Here is an 18,192-nt window from a genome sequence, read left to right as displayed (position 1 = left end):
ACATAGTATAATGTAATAAATTATGTATAGAATAAAGGTACACAGTATAATCAAATTCTAAAAGTTCACACAAAATTTTAATTTAGCTGGATTGAAATTATTTACATGCAGGGCCTAATTTTTCTTTCTGTACATGTGTAAAAATTTTCAAAAAAAAAAACTAGTGGCGTGTTAATTCTTTTCAAAAATCTGAGGGAACTGGCCTTCTAAAGAAACCATCCTCTGAGACAAGAAAAACGTGATTATTGGAGCTCTCAGTTTCGAAAGCCATGCTGCAACGTATAGAGCATGTCCATTCAAATCATAACTCTGGGAGTGATTATGACAATAAAAGATCAAAGTTTAACAGTTTCCTGGAGGACCACACAGACTTATATGTATCTTTGACAATCATGCTGAAGTCAGACATATTCAGTGATTCTAGTCAGATCAGTAAAGTCACACCAACAGCTAAAGAGGAAAGCAGTAGTACAGGTACACAAGTTATCTCCCTTATATAGTACAACAGTAATGGCTCTACTGGTTTAATTTTGAAGAGTTTTTATGAAAACACTGGTTTGAATAATATAAATTGCTTCATATCCTCCTAATAGAATCTTTATTTGTAAATTTTAAATATGTTACTGCTTTTAGTTTATCATTAAAAGAAATTCTGTTGTTTAGATTATATTCTCTGTTTCAAGGAAAATGTTAATGTTGATTTTCATTAACTGTATAAACTTGATTTACCTGTAGATTGTTATGTCTGTTAAATAATGATATCTTAATTAGGGTTAACGTAAAGTAGCAAAGTTTGCCTAGTATTAAGTGATCGAATCATTACAGGTGGGGTGTCAGACAAGGGCTACAACTCTATGTCCCGAGAAGAACTGAAGTCGCTCAGTCATCCTGTGTCCAACGGTGAATCCGAGCAGGATCACGACAAAGCTCGTAAAGATAAGAGCAGCTTACGATTTACTCTGCCTAATACACCCAAAGTCAAAGAGAAAAAAGAAAATAACGGTCAGTATCCCCTGTATATTTACATATAGTTGTCTAGATTAAGAAAAAGAGGTTCAACATTTCTCAGCAAGACTATTTGTTACTTCATGTAGTTTTGGGCACTTTTAAAATATGTTCATCAAAATGTTGGTTTATTTTATAAATGTATGGGTTTTTTTTTATAGTAGTAATACATTAAGTCAATAAGTTTTCTTTTTTTACAATCAAGAATATTTATGCGCATCATTCTATATAAAGTATACAAACTGTACTTGTAGGTGGAAATCAGGACATCACGTTTTCTGAGGTGGAGACAGACTTCAGAAACAGAGTGGGTAGTATAGTGAGGAAATCCCTGGGTAGTGTCAGTAGTTCTGGAAGTCACGAAACCCTCAAAGGAAGTATGAGTACGTAAACAGTCTATACAAGTGTACCCTATATAAATTGTATTTCATATAGTTAATTAGTGTCTTGTTAGTTGCCAGTAACTTAGAAAAAAAAAGAAAGATCTAGATCATTAGATTATTGAAGAAATTAATTTTCAAAGTTCTTTTTTATTTCTTTGTAGATCCATTTCCATAGTTGTTACTGTAACTATAGTTCATTCATAAAAGATAAACATTTTGTGTGCTGTGTTTCACAAGAGTTTTATGCTGGTGTCTTTTTAAAACTACAATAAATACATGTAATTTACAAGTATCAGCTAGCTACATGTATTCTTGGAAATGAATTTTAAAAGATTAAAACAAATTTCTTGCGTTGTGAATTTTCTCACCTTTAGTAAGCATAATGTGATGAATAAACTATTTAAGATTCAGTGTCCAATGCACAGGTCATTCACTAGCATCTCCAGTGTATTAATAACAAGACTTACATTTATACATGTAGCTTCAGTAGTCATGTTGATATCCTTGTAGAGAAATATAAATAAAATAGCACTTTTAATTTTTTTTCTAAGTTGGCAATGTAGAAAAACATAGGAAGAATAAGAACTTCAGCCACCAAGGTTAAATTACTAGTCTCTAGTGTTCTTTTAATAGTACTGCTGGTCATTGAAGCTAATTAATTTAGATTTGGTTGTTGTCTTTTTATGGAGTTGAGTGTTCTGTTCGTTCTGTTTCTGGATTAATTAAAGAAAATTTATGTTGCCAAATATTTGCAAAAGTGACTTTATAATCTGTATTTTCTAATATTAAAGATAAGTCTAAAGAATAAACAATGTGATGTGTACATGAACATATACTGTAAATCACTTTTTATTTGCGAGAACTTTATTTTCGCATAATTACGCGAGACAGCGAGCTCGCGAAAATTTAATTCTCGGGTATAATAGTATTCCTTAGGATAATATAGAGCAAGAACCACAATTCGTGAAAATTTTGTCTCGCTTATCAAGAGTCAATGACTATATCGCGAAAATAAGGTGTCGCGATAATTTAGTGATCTACAGTATTGTAGAATAACTCCCCACATTTTGTTAAAATTTTATGAGAATATAGGGAATAATAATTCTAAATTGTTTGTACATGTAATATCAAGTATTCCATTCTCTCTCATTGACAAGTAAAACAATGATCCCACTGAACTGTTTTTGTGTACAGAATGATTAACTACAAATAATTAGGGATGTCAACGAATATTCGAATATTCGAATATTCATTCGATGAGTTGATATTCGAATATAAATTCATGATTCGAATATTCGGATTTTAAGTATACAAGCATCAAAAAGAAAAAAATATCTGGCAAAAACTGAAGTTTTATCAGAAATTGAATCAAATTCTAGTCGTTGACCAATAATAAGATTTTATTTAAAACAAAATCAAAAGACACTCCCCTTGGATTACCTTAAAGGTGTGAAAAATGAGTCTATTAAAATAATATAAATTCTTTATTTGATCATTTAATTAGAGGTATAACAGCGTCCATTTGGAATTAGTTTGTATTGTTGAAAGGACACATTTTTGTTTATGTATACATTTAAAGTCATTATCAGGAAATTAATTAACCAAAAGTAATTGCTTTTAATGTTTTTCCATTAGATAATTATTATGTGTGGTATAAATCTGTAGGGTTATCAGTGTATACTTAAATTTGGTAAGATGATTAATTACTAGTAATCTGGAACTTTTGGGGGGAATTTTTTAATTACATTTTGGATATAAACTCTTCAGACATTTTAAAAATATTTTAAGAATATGATTAAAGTGCATTTACAAAACTGTACATGAAATTTTATTCCAAAATAATGACATAAAACGTATATACTGCTTCACAAAAGAGTGAAGATATATACATGTTATAATGCATTAAATATTTAAAAATTTTCTTCTCTGTCTCTGGGTATATATTCAGATGAACTACCTTTATAGTTATTATCAGCAAGGGCCCTAATTGACAATTTTGACATCCCTACAAATAATACATGTATGATGTGTTTTTCAGGAGTATTATTATGAAAATGAATTTATTGTTTGAAATCTGCTCTTTTGTATTTAGCTCATTTATCTAAATGATAAAAATCTCTTTTTAAAATTTGTGCAATGTGTGGTAATTCACAACAGTCCATCTAATGTTCAAAGATACAAGTCACCCTGCTGTTATGCTTATTTGTTTAGGAAAGGCAGTTCAAAATCAGAAAATAATAAGTCTAGAAAATGAATTGCCTGTGCCATTTACCATCCAACTGCTTAATATTAAACATATTCCATCATCTCTTAATGCCATGTCCATTCTTTGACAGGTTTGTCTTTTATATTTCAGTGACAAGTTCACAAGGGACTCTTGATTTGATTACCCATTGTATTTACATCATTTCCACAAGTAAACTTTTCACATTTTCAATGCTCCTGACAGCAAAATCCACTGGTGCTAATTTTAACCAAACTTGGACAAAGATCAAATAGCGGTTCAATTTAAGGGCTGTAAGGTACATATATTTGATAAAAGTATTTCCTTCAACCTAGCAAATCGTTTTTAGTCACAGTGATATATTTGTAGTTTTTATAATTAAGACATAAAAAATATAAAAGGCAATGTCAAGAGATCATATATATACCGTATAATCCCTATTAACCGCCCCTGCCACCTATGAGACCCCCCTTATGTCTTTTTCAATTGTCCAGGAAACAGAACTGCTCCTCCCACTTAAAATCATCTAGGATCGTGATATTCCAAGTCTGCCAAAATTTGAAGAAATTGAAAATGAAACCTGTATATAATCCAATCTCGGTAGAAAATGAATCATTTAGCTTAATTTGGGTGGATTATCTTCACTTAAAGTAAAGTTAAACATTATTTTAGTGGTTCTTTGAATTTATTTCTTTTTTCAAAGATTTTTTGAAGTTAAAATATGACATTAAATATTATAAAGAGAATACTAAAATAACCGCACCCCTTTTGCAATTTTCTAAGCGCCCGGGGCGGTATATACAGATTATACGGTATTGAAGCATCCAGTAATTTTCAGGGATTAAAGTAAATTGTATAGTTTGAAATGCATAATCCCTTGATTTAGGCCACAGTGTGATGGAAATAAAGAGGTAAAATAACCACTAAGGTTAATCATGAGCTTTGTAATCCATAGACCTTTTGTTCTTTTACAGTGTTAACATTCATGATGCTGAAAATTTGTACAACACCTACGGGGGAACACCTTCATCAAAGGTATGTTACAGTCTCAGGTCTATACAAGTTTCACACAACTAATAAAATTATAGTATGCACTTCAATTAAAATAAGTCTAATTAGGGATCCTCTGCAAAAACTTCTTGAGCTTTTTCAGAATTATCCTAGGATATTGTATTTTTAGGTCAAAGAGTCACTCAATGCAATCTTAAGAAATTTTCATCTTCACTCCTAGACATCAGGCTGTCAAACTGTTGGCATGATTGTAATATTGTACCAAAGTTGTGAAATTCATGGCTTCCTGAGTCCAGGGTTCTAGTGATAGGGTGGGACTAAATAGATTATATAGTGAAAATGCATTATTTCTTTGAAAATCTTCTTCTCTGCTCCTGGGTATTAAACAAAATTAATGTATAGTTATGATGACAAGGGTGTCTCTTCCAAATTGCAAATTTTATGGCCACAGGGTTCTGAGTCTGGTGTTAAAAAAAATATGTTTTTATATAGTGAAAATGGGTAACTTCTTTGAAAATCTCTGCTTTTGGGTTTTTAACTAACTAACTACATACATAGTTGTGATGAGAGCAAGAGTGCCTCTTTGAAAATTCTTACTTTTGTGGACCCAGGGTCAGGGGTTCTGGTGTTAGGGTGGGGCTCTATTGATTATTTAGTGAAAATTAATGCATTAATTCTTTGAAAATTTTCATCTCTACTCCTGGGTATGAAACAAACTTTAATCAAAGTTATATTATGCAAAGATGTCTCTTGTGAATTTCATGGCCCCAGGGTCAATTATTAACATGGTGTTAGGGAGGGGCTCTATTGATTATTTAGTGAAGATGCATTAATTCTTTGAAAATTTTCAGCTCTGCTGCTCCTGGGTATGAAACAAACCATCTACATATGAAGTTATGATAAGCAAAGGTGCATCTTTGAAATTGTGAATATTATGGCCCCTGGGTCAGTGGTTCTGGTGTTTGGACAAGGCTCTATTGATTATAAAGTGAACATGCATTAATTCTCCAAAATCTTTTTTCGCCCACGTGTCGCAGTGGTAAGAATGTATTCATTAGATGTCGCAGAGTAAGGTGTTTATCCTTACATTACAGTTTGAATCCCACTGTGTGACGTGGAGACTGGTCCTTTGGATGAGATGGTATAAACCAAAGTCCCAGTAGGTACTGACACGAAAAAAATCCCTCATTGCTCAATGGCCATTAGTGCCAAGTAAAGGCATATATTTTCAGCTCTCCACTTGCAAGTGGTGGCATCTCCATATGAGTGAAAAAATTCTTGAGAGGGACATAAAACAGCACACAATCAATCAATCTGAAAATCTCCAGGGTTTTTAAATATACTAACTTCATGCATAGCTATGATGAGCAAGGGTCTTTCTACCAGAATTGTGAATTTCAAGGCCCGTGGGGTCAGGGATATAATAGGGAAAGTGAAGGTTATGATGAGCAATCGTCTCTTAAAATTGTATGTGTCATACACTCTGGTTTAAATCAAGAATCAAATTCAATTGTTGGAAAGTTGTTACATGATGCTCAGGTGACCTATAAGGCCTGTGAGCCTTTTTTTGTTTTAGAAACCCTACAATGCCATATAAGTGCTTAGTTTTGTGTGAGATTATCTCTACTTGAGCAGTACACTCTTGTCTTGCATTCATGTTCCTAGACAAGTCTGTCCCACATTTCGTCTGTCCTTATTTAATTCTTTCTGTGAGTGTTCTTTGGTAGCACCTGCAATCTCCCAATATCTACTAGCTGTGCAATTCTCTGTCCCACAGTCATTTTGGAATCCATGAAACACCTTCCTCAAATAATCTTAATAGATTTGAAAATATTCATGCAGTCGTCTTCATCACCAGGTTTAACTTCAGGATGAATATCACCTATTCTTTAGTTGTATCTATTTCTTCTTCCTTACTTTTAATATTACCATCACTGAAATCATCTTCTGTTGCTGTAATTTTGTTTCAGTTGGACAAACATGCTCTACTTTTATAAATTTCTTTGTTTCATGGCAAATTTTCCCTCTCATAAGTAGTATCTAGTTTCACTTTACATTGCACTTGAGGAGTGGAAATATACCTGATCTTTATCCTATAAAAATTTTACTCATACCCATATACTTTCTTTCGTAGAATGCTAAACAGAAAAAAATGGAATAACCTGAGAAATGTTACACCTGCAGGCATAATGCTTTAAAAATTTTGTGAAATGGAAATGAGACTGAAATTATTTAAAATATACCACAGTTCTGATTTCAAAAGGACATAATGCACAAGTACACTTCACTAAGATGTGGAATACTGTGTATCAGCTTATCAGATTTAAACATACAATGTTGCTATAATTAAAATCACCTTTTAAATTTTTTTTTTTCTTTAACAGGGGACAGCAGCTCAGAAAAGACAACTGACACCTGAAAATCCTAATAAAGAGATTTCAGAATAATATTCGTAGTCCAGTTGTGCCTTTTTCACCTGCAAGTTTTTCACCAGTTGGGTAAGACTTAACCAGCCTCTGCTGGGTATACCCTTTGTTGGGTCACCTGAGTCACTATCTGTTCTTGTTCATTGTCTTCTGTAGGTCAGACACTAACATGTTAACATTGTTACCTTACCTAAGCTGAAAGCAATAGTGAGCTTTTTGAAAATCCATTTCAACGATTCTGTCACATTGATTTGCAACTTTGTCTTGTAAGAAAATTAGGAATAAATATTACATTCAAATATTAATTTATGAGCAATACTGTGAAATCACAAATTTTCATGGGGGTTTAATTTTCATTGTTTTCGAGGTATGAAGAGACCTATGAAATCGTCCACCAAAATGTTACATAACTAGTAAACAATTCTTCATCCAAGAAATCAAATCCCCATGAACCCATACTTTTTCCTCAAACCATGAAAATTTGACCCCATGAAAATATGTGATTTTACAGTAAGTGCTCATCATACCAAAAAGGAATGAGAAGGCCCTGTTAAACTGGATTTTATAGATGATGATGAAGGTCCGTAAAGCAATTGAAAGTTAACTAACCAAAGAGTTGAACCATTAGACAAAATAAAATTTTTAGCCAACTGTACAGAAAATATAGGATTGATTGAACAAGAAATCTGGTCATTATGGACAGTTGTGGATGTGAAGTCAACAAAATGTTCAGACTTGTCAAAATCTGTCCATCCTGTCAGCAAGACTAGATAAAAGTGTTTATAATAAGCAGCATCTCATCAGTATATTGGAATGACTGCACATTTATGATAATAATTATGATTATATACCTAATGTGTATCACTCAATTTTACTGTAGAATTAACGCAATCACGTGACGTCGTGATCCGACTTTCCGGATCACCACACTGTGGTTTTCTGAATCCATATCACCACTCTCTGAAACTGATGACGTAGTACGCAAAAACATGACGTTATTTTTCTTGTGCGTTAAAGAGTCCCTTGTTTTATGCTTTGTTTTATGGATAAATATTATACAATTGATCTCTAAAGTTTTATTTTGCTATATCTAGCTAGTTATAAGGGGGTATATAATAAATTTATCATTATAACAGTAACTTGATCCGAAGAGCCGTATCACGTCTCGTTGACAGGCGCGGATCATCAGATCAAACTCGACGCTTCGCGTCTCGTTAGATCTGATGATCCGCGCCTGTCAACTCGACGTGATATGACCCTTCGGATCAAGTTACTGTTATAATAATATATATTTACTGCATGTTGATATTAGCTTATTGAATCGACTTAGTGTAGGGTTAGGGTTAGTCCAAGGGTTAGGCTGCAAGGGTTAGGGTTAGCATTAGGGTTAGGGTGAGGAACTGGGTTAAACAGTAAAATATTTTGCTGTAACTGCTTAATAAGCAAGAGGACTAATAAGTTTTATTTTTTAGGACAACTCCTTCCAAAAAGTATAGATTAAGAACAAATGCTGGTGATGTGGTAGCCTCCATTGGAAACTTGGATAATATTAAGTGGCAAAGTAAAGGCAAGAATTGCACCATTAAATGGTATGATCCATTGAACAACTTATCCAAAGAGGACAGTGAAAATCTAAAGGATCTGAATAAAAACTTCAAGTATATGTTTCAGAAGCTAACGGCCAAAGCTGCAGGTAATGATCTTCAGTGGAAATATCTTAATGCACTGTTGGGTCACCTTGGTGACATATTTTCTTCTTCAGAACCACTGGGCAATACTACGATATTGATTTAAGGAGGCTAGGGGTCAACAAATCATTTTTAGCTCACCTCAACGAAGTTGGGGGGAGCTTATGTGATACCGTCGGCGTCGGTGTCGGCGTCCCGGGTTAAGGTTAAGTTTTTTGGAGCAGTTTTCTTTTTAAGTACTTCTATGTCCTATATTGATTAGACATGCATGGAAGATGTTGCTAGTGTGTTTCATTGTACCAGTCAAAGTTTCAGATGCTGCAATTTCAGCAAAGGAATGACCAGGTTAATGTTTTTGGTGCAGGTTAACATTTTTGGTGCAGTTTTTGGTGTAGGTCTCATTTCCGAGTAACTATAAGCCCTATGTTGACCAAACTTACATGGATGATACATCTTAGGATGCATACTACCAGCCTTTCTTCGGATGCTGAATCTGACCTACATTTTCCGGTTGAGTGAACAGGTTAAAGTTTTTGGTGATGGTTTCATTTTGAAGATACTTTGAGCCCTATAATGACCAAACTTGCATGGATGGTACATCTTAGGATGCATACTACCAGACTTGCTTCGGATGCTGAATCTGACCTACATTTTCCGGTTGAGTGAACAGGTTAAAGTTTTTGGTGCAGGTTTCATTTCCAAGTTACTATGAGACATATAATGACCAAACTTACATGGATGATACATCTTAGGATGCATACTACCAGCCTTGCTTCGGATGCTGAATCTGACCTACATTTTCCGGTTGAGTGAACAGGTTAAAGTTTTTGGTGCAGGTTTCATTTCCAAGTTACTATGAGACATATAATGACCAAACTTGCATGGATGGTACATCTTAGGATGCATATTACAAGACCTGCTTCGGATGCTGAATCTGACCTACATTTTCCGGTTGAGTGAACAGGTTAAAATTTTGGGTGCAGGTTTCATTTCCAAGGTACAGTACTATGAACCCTATAACGACTAAATCGCATGGATGGTACATCTTAGGATGCATACTACCAGACTTGCTTCGGATGCTGAATCTGACCTACATTTTCTGGACGAGTAAATAGGTTAAAGTTTATGGTGCAGGATTCATTTCCAAGTAACTTTGAGCCCTATAATGACCAAACTTGCATGGATGGTACATCTAAGGGTGCATTCTACTAGGCTGGCTTCGGATGCTGAATCTGACCTACATTTTCTGGATTAGTGGAAAGGTTAATTTTTTTATACAGGTTTCATTTGCAAGTAACTTTAAGCCCTATGTTGACCAAACTTGCATGGATGATACATCTTAGGATGCACACTAATGGACTTACTTCAGATGCTGAATTCGACATACATTTTCCAGATAATAGACCTCGTAAAAGTTATGGGTGCAAGTCTATCACCAAGAAACTATAAGGCTTATATAAACCAGTTGCACAAATGATGCATCAAGGGATGAAAACTCTCAATCTTGCTTCAGATGCTGGATTTTAATTACATTTTCATGATGAAGAACTAGTTTTTAGTTTTTATATAGGTCTATTCCAAAGTATCAAATTTGCATAAATTTTGCATTTTTGGATGTCACTTTTTGTTGGTTAATTGTAAGACTTAATTTGCCTTACTTAAAGACAACACACGTTGAGGTGAGCTCTGTAATCTCTGATTACCTATGTTTTTATTAACCACCAGATATAACTTAAATTTTGGGATATGATATCTTAAGCTGTCAACTATCATTTGGCAAAGAAAAATTTCATAAATTTTAGTTTTAAAATTTGATCATTTTATTATATCTTTATATTGAGCTCTTCTAAAGGAGATCAAAATAGTCTAAAAATGGCTACAACCACCCAGCCCCTTTAAGCTACTGTGAAATCAATAATTTTTTTTTTTTGGGGGGGGGTAATTTTTGTGGTTTTCAGGGAATGAGGACACCCATGAATTTATGTACACCGTGAAATGCAATTTTTCACATATATTACTACTGAACAATTCTTCAACCACGAAATAAAATCCCCATGAACCCATGAAATCAAATCCTCATGAACTAATATATTTTCCTCAAACCATGAAAATTTGACCCCTCAAAAATAAGTGATTTTACAGTATTCAATTGCATCAACATTTTAACCCTAATCTTGTCTTTTACCTTATCTTCAATTTTCTCAAATTTATTGTTAGCTCAGTTATGAGAAACGCATCCAGATAATGTATGAGAATTTCATTATTTGATAAATTTTGATGAGTGCCATTGAATTTTTCCTTGACCTTTCCTTTTACTTTGACCTCACTTTTCTTAAATTTGAACTTCCTCAGTTTCAAAGAAATTTTTAAAATACCAATGACCTTTGACATTACAAGAAGGGAGGGCATATTGCTTTGCTGCGGTCTGTCGGTCTGTGTGGGTCCACCATTCTCCATTCATTTTCTTTGCAGAGGTTGCATATATTGAAATAAAATTTTGTATACAGATTGTTTTGGGTACAATCTGACCATTTTGGACAGAGTTATACCCCTTATGACTTAGAAAAATTCCAAAAATTAGCAGTTATCGTTCATTTTCTTCACAGAGGTTGCACATATTGAAATAAAATTTGGTATACAAATTTATCATAACAATATCTAGGCCAAGGTGTGTTTTGGGTATGATCGGTATATTTCGGACAGAGTAATGCCCCTTGGATTTAGAAAAATTCCAATAATTTGCAGTTTGTTCATTTTCTTCGCAGAGGTTGCACGTATTAAAATGAAATTTGATATACAGATTTATCATAAGAACATCTAGATCAAGTGCTGTTTTGGGTACAATCAGGCCATTTTGGACAGAGCCCCTTGGGCTTAGAAAAGTTTGGGGGAGGGTGGCATAAGTGTTTTACAAACATCTCTTGTTTTTATGCAAAGAAAGTAAGCTATTTTTATCAAAATTTAGATTAAAGATTTAACTCTTTACCCCTTAATTCCACGATTTGACGCACTGGCCATATCCCTAGAGTGTTTGCCTGGCTGCCCCTTAGAGCGTTTTAGATGAATTGGAGTGCAGTTTAAAATTAAACAAAGAAGGGTCAAAATATTTCATTTATACTATGTATTATATATCACTGGATTCGTAATAAATTAAATTTTTCAAATCTATTTACATAATTTCGATCGTAGTTTTCTGTTAAAAAATAATTCAGGTGAAAATAGAAAAATAGATATTTTCAACATGTAAAACGGCTTTAATAAGCCAAAATTTTCTGTATAAATAATTAGAAAATATGTGTGATGATATAATTGATGGTTAAATTATTATTTATCATCAATTTTATAAGTTTAATTCCTCAGAAATCGATAAATTGTAGTGCTTCTTCAATGTCAATCTCGCCGACAAATTTTCAGACTTGCGTCCTAAAAATTGATTTCTGAACGTTTTTGGACACTTTAATGACCCAATTCTATTAAAATTATTCTTTTCTACACCTTTACATTTATAAATATGTGTAAAATGGAAGGTATGTTCTGAATTTGTGAGAAACAGGTAACAAAATCAGCACTGCGCGGTCCCGAACTTCACAAAAATTTCGTAAGTTATGTTGCAGTATAAAACACAAATAAATCATTTTAATTTTCAAACCTTTCAAGAAATAGGAAGCTTATAGCTTGAATTTCATGTAATGCTTTACTGGATGAGAAAATATTGCCTATTGACTGAGTTATATGCTCAAAAAACATCGTATGTAACAGTCCGCCATTTTGAATTTTGGTGGGACTTTCCAAGATTCCTTTGTTTGTTTACACAGGTAAATCACGTGATTTCTAACTGTAGTATGATGCAATCATCTATTGTTAACCTGCAGGTGGCCACCTGTGCTCAAATAATTAGTATACAAGCGGTAATTTCAAGTCAAATCAACAATGAAATACACATGCCTCAAAAGTCGTCATTAAGGGTTGGGGGCTAGGCGTCAAAAGTCGTCATTAAGGGGTAAAGGAGGGAAAGGTCTAAGGTGAAAAGATTAAATAATCTTTGGACACTATGACAAATTTGATATCATATTATAGGTGAATCCTGAGTAAGACATTGATGTCCTATGGACATAGTTTTAATGTATTTATTAATAACTACAGTTTGGGAGATTGGCATCAAGTATAAGAAATGGGGAAAAAACAGAAATCTTTTGTTTCAAGGATAATATGATTTCTTCCTTGCAATCTGTTTATGATAATCTAACAATATCTAATGGATGAAACGTGTGCCACAGAAGCAGTGCACTTTATTAAAATATCAGAAAAGTTTACTTCAGAATTCTTAATAACAGTGAAAACTGAATGTAGAGTGAGTCTGAATGAATGGCGAGGGCATGGCATAATGCAATATGAGTGAGCATGAAATGCTCTCTTAGTAGAAAGTTGTGTACAAATGGTGGGCAAAAGAAAAAAAAATGGGAATGTAGAAAGTCTCAAGGACTGTGATGGTAAAAATTACAATGGTGTTGTTTACAGTTTTAAATGAAATGATAGAAGAAATGGGAAAACAACTACAAGAGAAGAACAACATTGAGGAATTTTCCCATGTCTCTTTGCCAGTTCAGGTTCGTAAACAATTACAGTTAATTCTCGATAAACCGCCACCTTTTGTGATTTAGAAATCATGGCGGTATAACGAGTTTGGCGATGAATTGAATTTCTCATCTTTTAGGAAACAAGAAGTAGAGTTACCGTTCTTAGAAATACCATAAAGCGTTTCTATTCTTATAATTACATGTACATGTATATAAAACATATTTCTAAATTTTAAAATACTTCAAGTAATTTTTTATGTACAATTTCTTTAAAACAAAATGTGCAGTTATGAAATAAAGACAAGTACATGTGCATCTATGTACATGTAAATCGGCACGTCTGATAATGAAAAAAAAATGCTGGGTCGATCGTCGTGATATATTGCTGACAGTACGTAAAATGGTTTCTTGAATAAATTTATTGTTTATGGCATCATTGTTAGTGAAACGTTCACAATTTATACCGTATAATTATTTTTAGGCAAACTTTGCATTGTTTAAAGCAGAGATCATCAAAATAATATTGTATTCGGCGTACCTTTAGTGGCGAAACCGTGACTAAATGATTTTATAAACAAAACAACAGAACAACATCATTGTAACAGTTCATGTTAAAATTATTTGTTCATTTAATTCTAATTTAATTATTTAATTGCGTATACCTTGTCTGGCTTTGCATGCTTTACAACAGGGATAGCGTCAACCAATTAGCCGCGCTTCACTGACCGCACGCACCTGTGGCGGTATAACGAGATAACTGACACTTAAAAATGGACGTTTGTTTTGAAAACAGGGTGGCGGATGGCGGTATGCGAATTTGGCGTTATAAAGAGAATTTTATATAGCAGGAAAAACGTTCTTGGGAAATCATGGCGGTATTGCGAAAATGGCGATGAATCGAATGGCGATAATTCGAGAATTGACTGTAGATTAATAATTGTAGTATGCAGGATTAACTAGATAAATTATCAGTACATAATTAAGAGAATGTAATAAATTTACAAGTGCATTTTCTTTATTGTAAATGAATACAATTTAGGGGAGGGGATACTCCATGTAATTTGAATTTAGATACTTTATGTTGTAAAAATCAAAATTTTGGAGGGATCAATGCTCATCCCTAGAGGTGACAAGATTCAGAAAATATTTTGTGACTTTTAAATTTTGAGTAGCGATATGAACATTAAAGACACAATTTAGGTGCAAAAAATACTTTTAATGATGTGGAAAACCAACAAAGAGGGTATTTGTTCATTGTGAACAGTTCTATTTCAAGTTGGGGTAAGAACTTTTTTGGGAATAAAGGAACATTTTTCTAGAAAAAAAATGAATAAAAGGCCAAGATAACATGTACATTGTAGCCCATAGGACTCAATTATTACACTGAGAAGTAGACCTTTGATACATTTCATACAGGAAGAGGTGACTTTGGTTGGGAGAATTTGCTGTGATAGCCTTGGGAAGCTGAATGCCAAGTCTGTGATTCTGGAAGGTTCCAGAGAGACGTCTGCTGGCTGCTTCATTCCTTTGGACCTAACCGACCTCAAGCAGTACTCACTGTTTCCAGGGCAGGTAAGAATTCACTGGACCTAACCGACCTCAAGCAGTACTCACTGTTTCCAGGGCAGGTAAGAATTCACTGGACCTAACCGACCTCATTATACCCCCCGCAAACGAAGTTTAGGGGGGGTATATTGGAATCACCATGTCCGTCTGTCCGTCTGTCTGTAGACAAGATTTTTGTCCGGACCATTACTCAGAAACTATTGGAAGGATTTGTCTGAAAATTTGTACACATATTATTCACCATATGAAGTTGTGCACCTGATATTTTTCGTCTTGATTGGATTAATATTTTGAATTTTACAGGTGTTTTTTCATTTTTATTTTGTGGTTTTGTCTGGACCGTTTCTCAGAAACTATTGCAAGGATTAATCTGAAAATTTGTACTTTTATTATTCACCATATGAAGGTGTGCAACTGGAATTTTCAACTCTTTTTGTTCATTTTTCTGCATTTTACAGGTTTTTTAAAATTTTAATTGACTTGTTCATTTTGGGCTCATGTTTAAGGTTTGAGACATAGAATCTAGAATATCTGTACAAAAACGTGAACTACAGCTTAAAACTACTCATAAAAACTTAAAAAAGAAACATCATCAAGTGTTAAACACATTTTTAACATTGCACAGTAGATAATGTAATTTCATTTGTCTCTTGGGAATAATGACTGGACATGCATCCAGTTAAAGATAAATTAATGAGTTTGGTGTTGGAAGTTGTTTAGGCATATCTCTTATCAAGCGTTTGTTTGTTATCAAATCTACAGGGAATAAGGCACAAGAATTAAAGATCTCTCTTCTCTTATTCTCTTAATTGTAATTTATTGTCTGTCAAAACACTTCATTACTGGATGACCAGCTCTTTATTTTCAAAATGCATTTCAAATTGATATATCAAGATAATAATTTGATATTGTATAATGGTTTTTTTTTTTTAACAATCAGTTTGCAGAGTGACATAACACATAATTGCAATATATTTTTTTAATGCAGTAATAAAAAAAAATTAAATGAAAAAAAAAAATCTTACAATGGAATTACAATGTATTAGTATTGATGTTTCATTTGGTTGCACCTCCGTTTCATTCATTAAGAAACATGATGAGCAATTATATTTCACTGCAAATTTTTGTAAGTAAATTAGGAACATCTCTAGTTTTTATTTTGTGGTTTTGTCTGGGCCGTTTCTCAGAACCTATTGCAAGGATTAATCTGAAAGTTTGTACACTTATTATTCACCATTTGAAGGTGTGCAACTGGAATTTTTAACTCTTTTGGTTCATTTTTTTGCATTTTATAGGTTTTATTTTTTATTTTAATTCACTTGTTCATTTTGGGCTCATGTTTAAGGTTTGAGATATAGAATGTAGAATATCAGTACAAAAATACTACAGCTTAAAACTACTCATATAAACTTAAAAAAAAAAGAAACATCATCAAGTGTTAAAAACAGTTTTTACATTGCACAGAAGATAATGTATTTTCATTTGTCTCTTGGGAATAATGACTGGACATGCATCCAGTTAAAGATAAATTAATGAGTTTGGTGTTGGAAGTTGAACATTAAGGAATCTCATTATCAACCATGTGTAATCTCCTGGGAATCAGGCACAAGAATTTTAAGATCTCTCTTCTCTTATTCTCTTAATTGTAATTTATTGTCTGTCAAAGCACTTCATTACTGAATGACCAGCTTTTTATTTTCAAATGAATTTGATATAAAGTTATCAAGATTAATTTGATTTTGTATGATATGATTTTTTTTCAACAATCAGTTTGCAGGGTGACATAACGCATAATTGCAATATATTTTTTTAATGCAAAAATAAAATAAATTAAAAAAAAAATAAATAATGTTACAGGGGATTTAAATGTATTAGCATTGATGTTTCATTTGGTTGCACCTTTGTTTCATTCATTAAGAAACATGATGAGCAATTATATTTCACTGCGAATTTTTGTAAATACCTGGTAAATTGTGAACACCTCTAGATCCATAAAGTATTTTTGAATTGGCACCTTCTCTGAAAAACCCAGCGGGGGGTATTTGTCCCTATTGGACAGTTCTAGTTCAAGCAGTACTCACTGTTTCCAGGGCAGGTAAGAATTCACTGGACCTAACCGACCTCATTCAAGCAGTACTCACTGTTTCCAGGGCAGGTAAGAATTCACTGGACCTAACCGACCTCATTCAAGCAGTACTCACTGTTTCCAGGGCAGGTAAGAATTCACTGGACCTAACCGACCTCATTCAAGCAGTACTCACTGTTTCCAGGGCAGGTAAGAATTCACTGGACCTAACCGACCTCAAGCAGTATTCCTTGTTTCCAGGGCGGGTAAGAATTCACTGGACCTAACCGACCTCAAGCAGTACTCACTGTTTCCAGGGCAGGTAAGAATTCACTGGACCTAACCGACCTCAAGCAGTACTCCTTGTTTCCAGGGCAGGTAAGAATTCACTGGACCTAACCGACCTCAAGCAGTACTCCTTGTTTCCAGGGCAGGTAAGAATTCACTGGACCTAACCGACCTCAAGCAGTACTCCTTGTTTCCAGGGCAGGTAAGAATTCTCTGGACCTAACCGACCTCAAGCAGTACTCACTGTTTCCAGGGCAGGTAAGAATTCACTGGACCTAACCGACCTCAAGCAGTACTCCTTGTTTCCAGGGCAGGTAAGAATTCTCTGGACCTAACCGACCTCAAGCAGTACTCAGTGTTTCCAGGGCAGGTAAGAATTCACTGGACCTAACCGACCTCATTCAAGCAGTACTCACTGTTTCCAGGGCAGGTAAGAATTCTCTGGACCTAACCGACCTCAAGCAGTACTCACTGTTTCCAGGGCAGGTAAGAATTCACTGGACCTAACCGACCTCATTCAAGCAGTACTCACTGTTTCTAGGGCAGGTAAGAATTCACTGGACCTAACTGACCTCATTCAAGCAGTACTCACTGTTTCCAGGGCAGGTAAGAATTCACTGGACCTAACCGACCTCATTCAAGCAGTACTCACTGTTTCCAGGGCAGGTAAGAATTCACTGGACCTAACCGACCTCATTCAAGCAGTACTCACTGTTTCCAGGGCAGGTAAGAATTCACTGGACCTAACCGACCTCATTCAAGCAGTACTCACTGTTTCCAGGGCAGGTAAGAATTCACTGGACCTAACTGACCTCATTCAAGCAGTACTCACTGTTTCCAGGGCAGGTAAGAATTTACTGGACCTAACCAACTTCAGGCAGAACTCCTTGTTTCCAAGGCAGGTAAGAATTCTCTGAAGAAAGTCAAGCTAAAGGTGCAGTGATAGAGGCTAGGTGTAA

At 34.2% G+C, this 18,192-nt stretch overlaps 1 protein-coding gene and 1 long non-coding RNA gene across 2 annotated transcripts; both read left to right on the top strand.

Moving 5' to 3' along the window:
* The first annotated feature begins 269 nt into the window (after positions 1 to 269).
* LOC134236244 (uncharacterized) lies at positions 270 to 3,887 on the top strand. The gene is made up of 4 exons (XM_062718421.1): positions 270 to 474; positions 826 to 1,002; positions 1,260 to 1,388; positions 3,745 to 3,887. The coding sequence occupies exons 1-4, from the start codon at positions 270 to 272 to the stop codon at positions 3,885 to 3,887; spliced, it is 654 nt and encodes a 217-aa protein (XP_062574405.1).
* Positions 3,888 to 4,585: 698 nt separating this feature from the next.
* On the top strand, positions 4,586 to 14,883 carry LOC134236245 (uncharacterized). Its single transcript, XR_009985573.1, has 5 exons — positions 4,586 to 4,647; positions 7,008 to 7,121; positions 8,522 to 8,742; positions 13,256 to 13,344; positions 14,731 to 14,883. It is a non-coding gene; the product is annotated as an uncharacterized LOC134236245 (long non-coding RNA).
* Positions 14,884 to 18,192: the final 3,309 nt, after the last annotated feature.

This window comes from Saccostrea cucullata, unplaced genomic scaffold, assembly GCF_032062105.1.
Source record: "Saccostrea cucullata isolate Sc308-1 unplaced genomic scaffold, CSIRO_AGI_Scuc_v1 ctg578, whole genome shotgun sequence".
Lineage (NCBI taxonomy): Eukaryota > Metazoa > Mollusca > Bivalvia > Ostreida > Ostreidae > Saccostrea > Saccostrea cuccullata.
The sequence above is the reverse complement of the archived record's forward strand: the minus strand, read 5'-3'. Positions and strand labels throughout refer to the sequence as shown.

Bases quoted from the DNA above. Each gene is read 5' to 3' on its own strand.
- LOC134236244 (XM_062718421.1), top strand. From the start codon at position 270: ATGCTGCAACGTATAGAGCATGTCCATTCAAATCATAACTCTGGGAGT. The intron at 475-825 runs GTACACAAGTTA...GAATCATTACAG, and splicing joins AGAGGAAAGCAGTAGTACAG to GTGGGGTGTCAGACAAGGGC. The intron at 1,003-1,259 runs GTCAGTATCCCC...CTGTACTTGTAG, and splicing joins AGAGAAAAAAGAAAATAACG to GTGGAAATCAGGACATCACG.